General features: G+C 42.4%; 1 protein-coding gene across 3 annotated transcripts; it reads right to left on the bottom strand.

Moving 5' to 3' along the window:
- Positions 1-13,745, bottom strand: stat4 (signal transducer and activator of transcription 4). 3 transcript variants are annotated; one of them, XM_034574662.1, is made up of 25 exons: positions 13,660-13,745; positions 13,411-13,539; positions 12,535-12,670; positions 8,386-8,484; positions 7,431-7,523; positions 7,270-7,348; positions 7,040-7,125; positions 6,743-6,894; positions 5,906-6,064; positions 5,487-5,579; positions 5,050-5,109; positions 4,911-4,931; positions 3,972-4,065; positions 3,736-3,780; positions 3,496-3,579; positions 3,316-3,414; positions 3,007-3,142; positions 2,576-2,628; positions 2,321-2,415; positions 1,702-1,838; positions 1,337-1,528; positions 1,188-1,233; positions 892-997; positions 503-603; positions 1-349 (listed from the first exon to the last, which is right to left on the bottom strand). In XM_034574662.1, exons 2-24 carry the CDS (start codon positions 13,536-13,538, stop codon positions 580-582), a joined length of 2,217 nt encoding a protein of 738 aa, XP_034430553.1. In that variant the 5' UTR covers position 13,539; positions 13,660-13,745; the 3' UTR covers positions 1-349; positions 503-579. The 3 variants fall into 3 exon arrangements, with proteins under 3 accessions (XP_034430553.1, XP_034430555.1, XP_034430554.1); XM_034574664.1 differs by having other exon boundaries at positions 503-604; positions 899-997; XM_034574663.1 differs by having other exon boundaries at positions 3,972-4,062.
- Positions 13,746-15,079: the final 1,334 nt, after the last annotated feature.

Here is a 15,079-nt window from a genome sequence, read left to right as displayed (position 1 = left end):
GAAGTGAGTCATAGGCATTTTTTATTCTGGCTGCTTTCAAAGTAAAAGCTCAACAGACTTATATTGGAAAGTTATGTCTTGACGTGTCCTCCTCATGGTTGATCGGTGGCAGGTGAAGTAACCATGAATGAATGCATGAACAGATGAGTAAATGAATGTGTTTGCAACACAGGTCAAATCAAAACATTGTGTAACTACCACACAGTTTCCACTGCACCAATTACAACTAAGTAATACAGAAATAAAAAAAAGCAAGCTAATATAAACATTGCAGTCAAAATGAACAATTTTGAATCGTCATATATACAACGACAGCCTTATAGAACTAATCAATAGTTAAAACATTATTCATTGAAATCTAGGTTGTCTCGGATCTACAGTTAAAACACAGTGACATCAAAAGTTCTATCAAGAGCGATTATGAATGAAAAAAACAACCAAAAACACAAACAAATACACAACAGGCTCAAGTAATGAATTCAATTTCACCACAAAAAAACTGTTTCATGATCATCACGACGTTGATGGGAGACTGGTTTCAGGTTAGTGGGAAAACCTTGTTGATATCTGAACGTGGCTTCACTCGGAGTATGGGGAACTCATCTGCAAAGCAAAAGGAGAAGATGAGGATTAGTCCACATAACGAAAAGGAGAGACACATTATATGCAGCTCGGTTTTATTGAAACATTCCAGTATTTGCTCAACGTGACCTTTGACCTTCAGCTACCAAAATCAAATTAGTTAATCCTTGACTCCAAGTGAATGTTTTTACCAAGTTTGAAGAACTTCCCTCAAGGCATTCGGATGAAAACATAATGCCTCTGGCCACTGGCTGTCATCAGCACAGAGGCATAAAGAAAGAGAATATATACAAAGTGATGCAAACATACCGTGTTTATGTCGAAGCACAGATGATCGTTGAGCATATTGAACTCGCCCGGAGTCATCGGGGGCTCAGGAGACTGGCAAGAAGGGGACGTGGTGCTTGTATGAGAGCTGGAATAAAAATATGAATCATACAGGTGAGGGGCCTGACTCCCATCAGGAGAAACTCATACATGGTTGAAATCAATATGCTGTGGGTTGCCCTGTCAGCACAATGTCAGTGAAACTACTATTAAAAAAAAGTCAACCGTATAAATATCAGTCAGCACAACGTGGGTATGTGAGGTAATAATAAACTCACCGTAATTCAGAGATGGGGATCAGGGTAGATGATATGTATGGATGGACTGGAAATTGAACAATGACATGAGAAACGTTAGCCAATAAAGATTCCTGCTGTGAAGAACATGAACTCTTGAGGAAGACATGGGCGTGTGTTTGCTCTCTTGCCTTTGCAGGGCTGACTGTTGTACAGCCGACCGAAGGCCTCGTCCTTGGGGATGTCGGGGTAGAGGAACTTCAGTGGGTTCTCTGGGACGACCCCTTCTGAGATCACTTTGTAGTCTCGTATGATGTCGGCAAACGGGAGAGCACTGAGCCGGTTCTTGGTGTATGGCTCCACAGAGTTGAACTTCACTTCTCCTATTGCGAGAACTTATCATCATTAGCCAGGTTCAGCATTGGAGAGAATAATCAATACTTCTTACTTATCTGTGTTTGCTTAGGATTCACATTTGTGGGGATTATTCAACTGCCTAAAAGACAGAGTTTTAATATACTTTTGTGCTTCATGGTAGATTTGTAAGAGACCTCACCATTGTCACTGTGCTCCACCCAGGTAAAGGTTATTCCTCCGAGGTGGCTCTCACTGAAGCGTAAGAGGAAGGTGCCTCTGTCTCTGTCCTTCAGCAGAGATCGCTCCGTCTCTTTACTCACGAAACCCATGATGTAGCTGAAAATAAATAAAAAGGTCTCTTTGAAGTGTACGTTTTTCCTGGGATCGCATTTTAGCATTCTACTGACAAGCTGACAAGGTTCAGTTTGTAGAATTTAGTGACATCTAGAGGTGTCTATCAAATCAAATAAAGCATTTATCAGAAAAATACAAGTCAATACAAGTAATAGTTGCTGCAATTTCAACACTTTTTGAACTGGAGCACAGTTGTTTCTGAGGATCTTTGCCTTTCGGAAGCATGAATGGACACGTTTACTTCTGCAGGTCTGACATGCTGCTGAAACAGTTTAGACACAATATGACTGAACAGCTCCCCCATGTGGAGAATCTGCAGACTGAGAAAGATACGAGCCAATTCCTTAAGATGCTTAGTGTCTACAAATGTCTCAATATGACACACTGGCCCATTATGCTACGTTTTCTAACATCCTATGAGAAAAATGTAGTTAAGATGGACTGAGACATCGTCAGCGGCTCACTTCTCATTCCAAACTGGCAGCAAGTGTTTCTTGATGAGCTCGAGGATGGAGTCCAACCACATCCAGAAACCGAAGGGCTTTCCTGGAATATTCTCCTTGAAGACGCGCGACACATGGAGAGAGAGACGAGAAGCACTCGTTTGCCATTTAAAACATCACATTATAGACATATTGTATATATTTTCCATTTAACCACTAGATGGCACAACCATGTTTGATTTGAGACCACATGGGGTTGTGTAATTCAATAGTTACCTTAGAGAACTTTGACCACGACACGTGATAGTCATTGCAGGAGACGTGCTGACCTACATAGAAGACAACGTTAGTAACACTACGTGACTTTATCAAGGTACACAACACAAAAAGGCCCTTTCCCAATTCACCCCTAAGCCCTACCACTAAGGGGCAGTGTTGTCCCATTTCTCTATGTGATGTAGGGGTATTGGCCATCTAGCCCTTCAAACGCCCCTTCAACGTCCTGCTCATGTTATAACGTGAGCGACTTCATGCCTCACACATGTTTTTCCTCCCTTTTTCATCCACTCATCCGTCCGTTATCTATATCGCTTTCCCTTTGAGGGTAGAGGGGGAGAGCTGGGAAGCCGAGGTACCCACAGAAAACCCTGCTGAACTCCCTTTTCTGTTATTTTTCAAAATCAACTCAAGCTCAAGGGTGAACATACCGATAAGCTTTTCTCCAAGCATGGTGAGCTGCTCCTTGTTGAGGCCGCGACCGGCAAAGGTGGAGAACTGCCAGCTCAGGACCTCAGAGAGCTGGCTCCAGCCGGCCCGAGGTGGGTTTCCAAAGAACGCCAAGTTCTGTGAATGGATAGAAAGGAGAGGGGAGGAGGAAGGTTTACATCTCGAGGTACAACGCAACAAAATTCAACTGTACCACAAACGTTCGCCAACAAAACCATAAAGTTGAATCAACGCCACAAGCTGTTGTTTTCATTTAGCTTTATCTAGATGTACAGAATGTGTCGGCTCACCCTCGGCTCGTGCGTCAGCAGGTTGTACCACATGACAGAGGCCCAGCCTCCGGGCAGCTGGCTCACATTGGAAATGACCACCAGCGGCAGGGAGCACGTCTGAAACAGTTGAGTTCACAAACACAATAAGCAAGTTGCTGCCACAACATGCAAGCGCCGAATTAAAAAATGGACACTGACCTCCAGGTCGATGGTGAGGCCCTGCACTGTGAAGCACGCCTCGAAGCTGAGAGAGTGAAGTTCCTCTGTCACCGAGAGCAGACCCTGGAAAACACCCAGCGACACGGCATTAGGAACATGCAGATGATGGAGCTCGCTGGTGCAACTACTTAAAAATGATGGATCAGACAATAAAGGTAAAGGCACTCAGCAGTTTGTGATTGACACTGTTTATAGTTTATAGAACACTGCATTTCTTACCTCACTCCCCTTTGTGCCATTGATATATTTCTTCTCTTTTAACTGCTGAAAGATACAAACTCAATGTCAAGTGGCTTCAATACAACGAATCATTGACTAAGTATTTATTCCAAGTGTATGTGATGTATTGATTGCACTGATACTGTATAATAGCTATTGAGAAAATGTAATTGCTCTTCCCAGGTGTAATTAATAACACAAACGCATGAAGACAATCAAACAGTGAATTGTCTTACCAGGTGTCTGAAGTCCACAGAGAGGCAGCCATTGGAGTAGTCCTCAATATCCATAACTTTAGTGTTGTTGGTCAGGATGAAAAACTGCCGACTTCTGAGAAGTAAAGAGGGTAAAGCACAAAAGCCCAGATTTAACACAAGTGCAGCAGGTTGTACTGATTTATTGAAGACACACACACACGCACGCACACACACACACACACACACACACACACACACACACACACACACACACACACACACACACACACACACACACACACACACACTGAGTGTGGTTCTATTGGAGGTTTCTATCTGTTGAAACTCTTTTTTCATTGTCACAAAGTGATTCCTCATTGTGGGTTTTTCTCAACAATATTGTCACGTCTCTACTCAACCGTAGAGTGTAAAGTGTCTTATGATGATGTCTTGTGATTTGGCATTAAACATATCAATAAAAATATAACTCAATTGAAGTGGAGCTGCTAAAATCAGGAATGTGACAACATCAGATTACTGTAAAATCGATGAGATCTACGGGACTTAAACAGGGTGAAGTCTGTTAAGAAAAAAACGTGTGGGTTTTGTAGAATAATGACAAAATGAATGAGAATTAAGTTGTGATTTAATGAGAAAAATGTCAAAATATTACAAGAATAAAAGAGAAATTCTTGAGAAGGAACCCATGCTCGTCTGAGTTGTTTCTTGAGAAACTGCGAAACCCCTTCGACCTACATCAACCTCACAGTCGACCACTTAACCAAACATTTCCTCCTCCACAAAAGTGGCAGCTTTCCCCCTCCCCTGCTGTGTGTGGTTCTTTCTTCAGAACAGACTCACAACTGACTGCACGTGTGTAGTACAGGGTTTGCCACTGTTCTTTAAAAGCTGAAATCTTTATGTTTCACTTCTTCTTTCCGTGCTAAAATTAAACGTTTTGAGGTTGTGTGTACTCACACTCTGCCGGGGGGGAGGTCCCTGGAGACGGAAACGTACAAAAACACACAATTAAAAAGATTATAGATAAATACAGATAATCACTCCAGGTTATATACACTTATGTATGTTGAAACTTTCATGTTGTCACAAATCTTACTTGTCAAATGTGGTTTTCACTTTCAGCTGATAATCCACTTCTGGGAGTTTAACCAGGAGTCTGAGAGAAATCAGGAAGACAATAAATGTTTCATTGAGTTCCCAATCAACAATACAACACATCTGTCACCAAGTAATAACAAATAATCAGATAAAACATCAAAATATGATTTGACCTAGAATGGCCCTCAGTAGTTTACACCAAAATACATATTTAAAGAAATCAGTCTTCAGAAAATGTGGGAAAAAATAAATAAATAATCCTGGATCATCCCCCTGATACAGATCTACACCAGTGTGATGACTTCCTTCCACACAGTTTGGTGGTGATCAGTTGTTGTTGCATAATCTTCTCAAACATCTGAAACACAACCTCCTCAGTGGAGTTAATACGCATTGAGTTATGAACAGGAACAATACAACAACACATGATCGTACCTGACTTTGGTGGTGAACTGCACTCCCGTCTTGATGATGAGGGGTTTCTGTGGATGTGTGGGCATGCACGGCTGCTTCTCCACCACAAAGGAGCTGAGAACAAACAAACGCACCTCATTTGACATCATGTGTCATCATGTCCGTGTCACTCATGGCTGTGAGAGGGTGTTTAGACCACAGGTGGCTTGTGTTTGTCATCTTTCTATGTGCTGCAGCTGCCACTGCTGCGGGTGAAGGAGGAGGTCGTGTCCTTTATACTACATGTTGGTGTTCTCAGCCCTTTGTGTACAAAGTGCCAGAACACAGGGCTGCACAGATATGAAGTTGTGAAACCGACACACTCCCGGTCAGAGAGAGTTATTCCCAGTTCATACTGAGGTTGTGTTTCATTGCTCGTGCTGCGCGGTGTTCCCCAGTACCTCTTGATGATGTGATAGATGAGGTATTTAACTCGCTCCTCCAGCTGAGGTTTCTGCAGCGGGATCGGGTCACTCTCGTACGTGACCTTCACGACCAGCTCCCCCAGTTTGTCCAGCTGACGCTTGACATGGAAGAGACTCTGGGCCGTCAGAGACAACCTGAGAAGGGGACGGGTGAGAGGACGAGAGAGAGCGAGTTCATGATTACAAACCCTCATACAGGACATCACGTTGGACTTTGTGCGTGAGAAGTCACACTGGAAAAAGAAAGGAGGAAACACAAATCAGAGCAGAGTTCGACCCAGTTTTTAAACCGTAAAATCGTCTCTGTCACACCGGCTGTGGTTGTTTGTTTTATTCTGTTTTGCAGTGCACGGGCGACCAGATGCAGTATTGTACTTTGAACACTGGGTGGAGTATGAGCAGAGGAAATCCACCGTTGAGCTCCAGGTGACGAGCAGCAGTTATTTGAGTGACAGCATGTGAGAGTTTCACGGTGTTAACACTGAATTGGCCGAACAGAAACTTGGCTGTGATGAATTTGGAATATGGACTCTGATCTTCCTGTGCTGAGGTCGATGTGAACAGACCGTAAACATGAATAAATGGGTGATACTGAGTTATACAGTGCACGGTCAATAACTAATACACGTGTCCAGCAAGTTCTTCATGTTCACCCCTCAGTGGTTCAATTAATTGTATTTGGTTTGATTGGAAGACAATACACAATGTATATCCACATATTCTGTACATGCTCGTACAGATACAAGTTTGACACACAGTAAAAGAAATGCAGATGAAAGTTGGGACTCCAGTACATTCAGGGACGCTCATTACCAACTCTGCAGCTGGTCCAGGCTGGTGAGCAGGGGACCCCCGATGGCGGCGACCTGCTGCCTGCGCTTCCAGTCCTGCAGCTCCGGGTTGAGCTGAGAGGTCATCAGATCATCAATCTCCTTGACCACAATATCCATCTTAGACAGGATCTCCTAACAGGGGGGGGGGGTGAAGATGGTTTGTGGAGAGTAAATCACATCATGTCGTGCGTCTGTATTTGTACTTTTATGTTTGGAGGCATTTTGTGAGTCCTGGCCCTCACAGACCAGACCTTTGCAGGATAATACAAATGCGTACCTTCCTTTTAAAGTCGAGCCTGTTAAGCATTTCCTGCAGTCTCGTTACTTCCTGTTTCATCGCGTCAGAGTTTCTATCTGACAATTCTGACACACAAACACAAAACCACAAATATAGCGTTAAGAGCACATTGACACTGTGCAGTTGTTTTTGTTCACCCAAGTAAGAGATCACACAGTTTTAAATTTAGCATCCAGCTTCTTTTCACGGTTTCTTCAAAGAGGCCTCACCCCGAGACTGTAGAGTCTTGTAACGGAAATCGAAGTCGTCCTGTACGTCCTCTATGTATTTCACAGCCTGGTCCATCATCTAGACAAAGACAGTTTTTTTATTTCAAGGTTTAGAACAAAATATAATATCTTTGTTCAGGGTTTTGTTGTGTCTCAGGCACCTGCACGCTGCCCCTGATGATCCCGACTCTGTTATCCAGGTTCGTCTGTCTCTCAAAGGCCACGGAATTCTGTAAGGATTTCTCCAGTGGACCCTGTTCAGCAATTTATATTTGGTATTAATTTAGAAATAATGGTTTTTTTTTAAACAAATAGGTCAAACACCAGATCAACATCAGTCGTCCAAGCTTCATTGTGTAATGCTTGGATAAAGAATAGTACAAAACTTTAGCCAACTCCAGTTGTTGTAAACATAAAATAAAAAAATAATTGATTTGATTTCAAAATAATACACAAACTCTACACTGTCAGTACGTTTTCATGAGGTCAAAATTAAATTCCTACGTTCCTGAGAGAGTCTGCAGCCATGTAGTGGTTCAGTGAAGCTGCTAGATAAATGCAAACACTGTAATGTTAAAGGGATAGTTCACCCAAAAATTTTAATTCACTCACTATCTACTCACCCCTAAGCCGATGGAGTGTTTGAGTCAACACAACACTTCCAGTACAGTTGAAGTAACTGTTGACCACATCTTCCAACGTAATGGCGTCATTTATACCACGTTTTTAGCCTAAATGTCCTCTGATATTCTTCTCTGAAGCCGCGTTCGTGTGTGGATCACAGACGACATTAAGGCTAAAAACATAAATAAGGTAATTGACCTTGAGTCGAATTTGAATGTCGAGGTTTGGATGACACCCCAGGAGACGTATGGAGGCATGTTTCATATTTCCTGTTTGAAGAAGAGGTCATCATTTACTTCAACTGTATTCTGTTGTGCGTGCAGCCCTTTAATTACCGTAAGTAATTTTCCACTCCCTACAGTTTCTTGGGAATTAATTGAGGTGTATGGGAATGTGGGGGTTGTAAAGTATTTAGCACATGTGTCTTCCTGGTAGCAGGACTGATTTACCAGCAGCAGGGACTTTCCCCCTGAGGGAGACGCTGTGACAAACCTGTTCCTGCGTGCAAGCGCTGGAGAGGATACGACGCTCCTCCCTGAGGCAGGTGGAGATAACTCTGGCCATGACAGTGGGGTTGGTTGTGTATTTAATCTGTGGAGACACACACACACACCCACACACACACCCACACACAGAATTCAAGTTACAAAACCACCATGGTTACAAAGAGATGATAAAGAAAGAAACAAGGAAGTTACACAGTTATATAAGGACATGTTTTCTCATTAATGTTTGGGTGTTGTGCTTGTGGTAAATGGTCTGTTTCAACATAGTGCTTTTCTAGTCTTGATGACCACTCAAAGCACAATACAGTTTTGCCATTCACCCATTCACACACATACAGTGCACAGCTCTCAGGGGCAATCTGGGGTTCGGTAAAAAAAAGCAAAAAAATCGCGGAGACAGGGATCGAACTGCCGACCTTTTTTAGAAGTGATCGAAAACCAAGCCCCTGCAGAGGAGGGAAGAGTTTTCACAAGTCCTCCCAGTGAGCCTTTTTACTGGAAGTACTTTCATGTGCCGAATCACCGAAGGAATGAGGTTGAACTGGACGAGCAGCAGATGGAAGGATAACACTTCAGGGACGTGAGTGAACATCAGGGATATGTAATCAAAGGTGTGAACAGATACTTGGAGCATAACCACTGTTTTTCCATTTCAACATTTCAAGGGTGTGAATCAGCATCACACTCTTCTCCATCGTTATCAGCCTGACATGTATGTATGCACCACACGAGACACACAAGGCCGGAGATACCTTTAGTCTTCACTGGTTTGGGTCAAACTCCAAAACACACTGGATTTCACTTTTTCCCGCGATGTAATCAACCGCATTTAAAAAGCGAAGTGAAAGTTGGAAAGGCCCTTCCGCTTCCGATCAGGGAGTGGCCTCCTCATCTCAAACAATGGCTCGTGGCAAACCAGGACTGTGAGCACTTGTACTTGGGCTTCAGTGATTTGTCCTTTTTTTCCATTTGCGTATCTGGATCCTGATATTTGTTTTTTCTACCTGCTTAGGGACGACGGCAGTAATTTAGCATATCTTCATTCATGTGCTCTGTCCCGATCAAACAAACAAATACATTAAAAACTATGTTGCCATCAAGGTGATGCCACAGAAAACATTGTACAATAGTTCACAGTCTAGTCCGTCCTGTGACCGTGTGAACACAGTCAAACTCCGTAGCGTCTTCTAATCACACGATTCTATTGGTGTGCGTGAGATTCTGCTGTGGGGAGATGGAATTTTTCTTTTCATTCTCGACTCCAGCTTTGACTAAGTCGTCGCGCATCATTACCAGCACCTGCAGAATGACGACTGAGGAAGCATCAACACACCTACACGCTCACTTTCATCACAGTAACAACCAAACCATTTAGGGTTACAGATTAGTTTAATGTCTCTAAGGCTACTCATCACACTTTGACCTGCTTACTCAGCTAAATGTATTCTAGGAATATCGTTGGTGCTCTTGCAACAGGGGTGTTGCACACATCCGTGTGAAAGTAAGTGACAATATGCGGAAGTTTGATTTTTCTGATGAAGATCTGATGAGGATCAGTGAAGGTCAAACGACTGAGAAATGACTCTAACTGAATAATCTGGGCGATGAGACAAAATAACAAATGATTGTTCAAGTTTCCCTCGTAGCTACTAATCTACCCAGTAATTCCACTAACGTGTGTGTCTGTGGGACACAAACCTGGAGAACCAGTCGTTTAATCAGCTTCTTGCTTGGAGTGTCTATTGTTAATGGGAGGGGGGGGGGGGGGGTTAATTTGTCTGTTGTATTTCAGCACATTCACAGGAGTCACGGCTGCTGATCTCCACCATGACAACAACATCCATAGAATCACTTCCTCTTTTGTTCTTCAATGCAGAGGCACGATGTTCATTTTGTTGCTGTAATGCTTTCTATCCTGCTGAATTGCAGAACTTTTATCTTGAAAAGTTGGGAACCTGGAGAACTTGTGGAACCGTTCTTAGGAGGACTCACTAAAGACGAGGAATAATTGTGAAGTAGCTCCGGAGCTTTAACACAGGACAAGAGAACAGGCAGGTTTAGAACGGACACTGCTCAAGTGTTTCTTTTCATCCGTTGATTTACCCAATCGGCATAACACATTTTCTGGGGATATCTTCGGTGCTCCTACCACAGTGGTGTTAATGCAATACGCATCCAGGAGATCACTTTCAATGTTCTCACATTCTTCTGATGTGGATCAGAGACGGTCAAACACAAATAAGAGCAACAGATGTTTGTTCCCTGTAGAATGACCCTGCCTGAATCTGGATGATTCAAATGTCTCTTGGGTTGAACAAGCTGATGACGCAAACTTCACACATCAGAACAATAACAATGATAACAACACACACACACACACACACACACACACACACACACACACACACACACACACACACACACACACACACACACACACACACACACACACACACCCTTCACGACCACACGAGAGTAACTACTTCCTCTGAGAAGTGTTAACTTTGGCGCGCACACACACACAGGAAACTGTGGTACAGGTTTGTTCGGTAAAGGTTCATGTCTTTTCCAGAATCAAATGCGTGCTGATGGTTTTCAAAGCGCTCTCACTTCAACTAAACATCCTGCTCCAGGACCCGGCTCTCATGAGCTTCTATCACCATGAGAAAACGAGATCAAGAGACAAAGAGACAAAGAGAGACTTTAGCCAACCCACAGTATTGTGGTCTGTTGTGTAGCCAATGCCTTCAAATGCTCAACTGCACTGAACAATTTAAAAACTGAGGGCAGCACACAGGAAAAAAGACCAATCCTGTTATTTATCCAAGAGTTTCTGCTCGTGAGCTGCACAGCAATTTGTATTTTTACGTAATAAATGTATAATTCTTTTAAAGAATAGACTTTCTTTACTGTTGTAAAAAGGTAATATGCAGTTGGCCTCTACCCACTTCTTTTTTACATTTGAGCCACTGGACGGTAAAAACTCTCGCTGCCGCTCTCTGGTAACACAGAAATAATAAAAAGCAGTAACACGCTCAAACTGAAAACACAGCCGACACATTTTTACTTCCCTGTCACCTCCAGTGCAAACACACAACAGTTCACCAAAGCACTTCTCCTTGTTAGAGGGAGTTTAAATTGACTGACTCCAGAGTAGTTTCTGGTCCACTTTTTCATCCCCGATGAAGACAGAACAGGAAACATTTCTTTGTGCTTGCATTCTGCTTTGCGACCCCCAAGAAATCCATACTTTCAAACCCCAATCTCACCAGTCGATCTGTGACGTATAATAGAGGGGGTTTAAATTAAACTTCAAAGTTCTATTCCCACACATTAACAATGTCCAAACCAAAGTCTCATAAATTAGAGGTTATTTTTCTTTGCTTTGCACTTATACAAGTTAGAATAGTAAAATAATCCACTGAGCTCATATTCATATCATATCTTTTTCCTAGCTTTCTGTCTAGACATGCTGTCCATACAGAGCACACTGAGTGGAAGTTATTTGTCATTTAGAAAGTACTGTGTTGGAAAGTCGAATAACAAAATGAGCAATCATACTTTCTTCACGTTTTTCGATGCGGGAGAATCTGTTCTGCACCAGTGGGACAATTGAGTCAAATACAAAGTGTGGTAAAATTCATAGAGTCAAACTAATTGTTCTGTTGTGCAACTTGCAACGGCAGAATTTAAGTATTTTTGTAGTAATGCAACTTTAAAGGATCAGTGTGTAGAATTTAGTGACATCTAGTGGTGAAGTGTCATGTTGCAGGTGAACACCCCCCCCCCCCCTTCCAAACATGAGAGAGAACCTGTGGTAGCTTCAGTTGTCTTAAAAACTCAAAAGGTTTAGTTTGTCCAGTTTGGGCTACTGTAAAAAACATGGCTGCCTCCGTAGAGAGGACCCGCTCCTGATGTAAATATAAAGTATTTATATATAAAGTATTTAAATATAAAGGATCCATTCTGGGGTAAAGAAAACAACAATTCATACAATTTAGATGAAACACACAAGATTATTTTATATTAAATTTCTGCCAATAGATCGTTTCACCTGACTCTTACACACTGGACCTTTAACAACTTTGCTCAGGATGGATCTGAGAGAAGAAGTGGGAAACGAAGGGTGACCCACCTGCAGCTGCTGTTGTATGATCTTCATGTTGTGCCTCTGCAGGAAGTTCTGCTCCTGTGAACGCACCCTCTCCATCTGGGACAGCAGGTTGGTGAACTGCGCCGCCGCCATGGACTCATCGTTAGCCGCCGTGTCCCTGAGAACACACAGCGGTCGATGTTTAGGAGACGATGGAAGAAGACATCTAACGAAAGCTTGAAGTGAAGGGCGTGAAGCGTTGAGCAGCCATTGGGCAGGTTTAAAAAATATGGTTATATACAGAGAATAGTAAACTCAACACTCCATTTTGTTCTCTGGTGTTTTTAGGAAACAAACCAAAAGGATGTGAAAGGGAAAATCAAAACGTGCTCAATGTGTGATACGCTTGTGAAGTTGTCCCAGGTGTTGACAGACAGTAAGATTCATTTGGACTTTTGTTTCTGTCAGTCCATTATTCAGTCTCCTGATTTAAACTCAGCTGCTAAACGCTCCACTGTGATCACCAGTGAGTCACTGGTGTCTGTCTGCTGTCAACAGGGAAAGTACAACAGGTACAGAATGTCACTGGCGGTGACACTCGACGTCTGCAGGAAACTACAGCGATGACAGACCAGTTGTGGGCTGTGAAGCCAAAGAGCCGACAGACGCTTGTCTCTGTCATTAACCCCTTTCAGGTTTCACACCATTATGTGACCTCAAATATCGAGCAGCGTTAAATTAAAGCTGCGCAATAAAAAACACAGTGAATGGAATCCTTTGTTCTTTCGTTCTTCAACTGTTCTAACAGATGTTGTTTCCTTCTCTTACTGAGTAAATGCACAAAGTTGTTGGTTCTTAGTTTGGTAAGTGCTTGAGAGAGAGAGAGAGAGAGAGAGAGAGAGAGAGAGTAGGACTCACCAGTCCTGGGACTCGATCCAGCTGGCCAGACCCTGTCGGATGTCCATGGGGAAGTTATCATCATACAGATAATCCACATGTTCGAGGAGTCTGATCTCCAGCTGCTGGATCTGCTTCCACTGGCTCATGCTGCACACACACACACACACACAGTCCTCTATTATCTATTCTATCTTCTATCAGGAGACATATTCATTCATTCATATTCAACAACACTCATGTCAGCGCCATGTCAGCGGCAGTTGTTACCTGAGACGTTAGTGCGCAGTCCTCCTGTCACTCAGTCACCATGTGCTCTTGTTTCTCACTCTGACTTTCGTTTTTAAATATGTCAGGAAAATACCTCATTTACATACAGGGGCTGGACTCTGAGGTAGGCATGTTCGTCACGCACACACGAGCGCACACACACACACACACACACACACACACACACACACACCCTTAAAGCACGTCTCAACACGATGTTCTAATGATTGATTGAATGATACAATATGGGGAGGTGATAATGATATTTAATGACTATGTGGTATCTGACTTAATTTGTCCCTGTTTTAGTTGGGAAATAAAATCCCATATGAAATCTATATGTTTAAAAAAAACAGATTAAAAATGTGCAATGTGAACATTAACACGGTTTAAGGGACAAAGTGTGTCTGAACTATAAATGTTTATTATTAAACAGCAGAGTTGACCCTTCCTGCTCAGGGACCTGCAGCCAGAAGTCATACACCATTAGCTGGACATTCAGACACAGGCCAATTTGGATTATAAAAATTGGCCAAGTAAAAATTATAATAATGTTAAACAATGTAATATTTACCAGATGAACAAACTATTTGGTTTTTGATATGGTACTTTTAGACAGTTACAGGTGTGGGTCTCATCCATCAGTTAGGCATGTGTGTATAACAAGAAAAGATTGTTCAAACAAATTTACCTTATGTGTGACTTTATTTTAATGATTTAAATAATGATTTAAACTAATGCACCTCAAATGAATAAGGGTTTCAAGTTATACAAAAGCTGCTCTGATCCACTGCAAAACAGGTTCACCTAACTTATCCTGCAGGACCTCCACAGGTCGACAGGAACTGATACACACTTGAAAAGGCGACATAAATGTCTGTGGAAGTGCCTTGTGTTTACCAAAGATATAAAATAAAGATGTTTTCTCATAATTGGTGTCTTCAATATGTGTTTAAAGGGTTAGGGTTAAAGAGATATGACTAAATGATGTTGATTTCAGAATTGTGACAGTTCACTGACCGATCCATAACTATAAAAGTGACTTGATGAAAAACAGAGGTTCTGAATCAACTGATTCTTTCACTGCAAAGTACAGTATGTGTGTTGGGATTTAGCACCTTAACACATTTCACAGTGTATGCTGCCATCTGCAGGGTGGCAGAGGCACTGCATGAACTGCCGGAGTGTAATTCCACTGCCTGGATGATAATGCTTGAGATTAAAACATAAATAATGACTGAAATCTTCTGAGTGTTAGAGTTAGAGTTTGACAGGAATGGCAACACAAACCTGGGATATGATTTGGTTGAGTGGAAGCTTTTATGGAGAACGTCTGTGGACGTCTTACCTCTATCAAAGTACTTATACCCTTATTTACAGGAACAACACAGAGCCCACCTGGTGACATCCGGGCAATTAA

This window comes from Hippoglossus hippoglossus, chromosome 21 (assembly GCF_009819705.1).
Source record: "Hippoglossus hippoglossus isolate fHipHip1 chromosome 21, fHipHip1.pri, whole genome shotgun sequence".
Taxonomy (NCBI): Eukaryota; Metazoa; Chordata; class Actinopteri; order Pleuronectiformes; family Pleuronectidae; genus Hippoglossus; species Hippoglossus hippoglossus.
The sequence above is the reverse complement of the archived record's forward strand: the minus strand, read 5'-3'. Positions and strand labels throughout refer to the sequence as shown.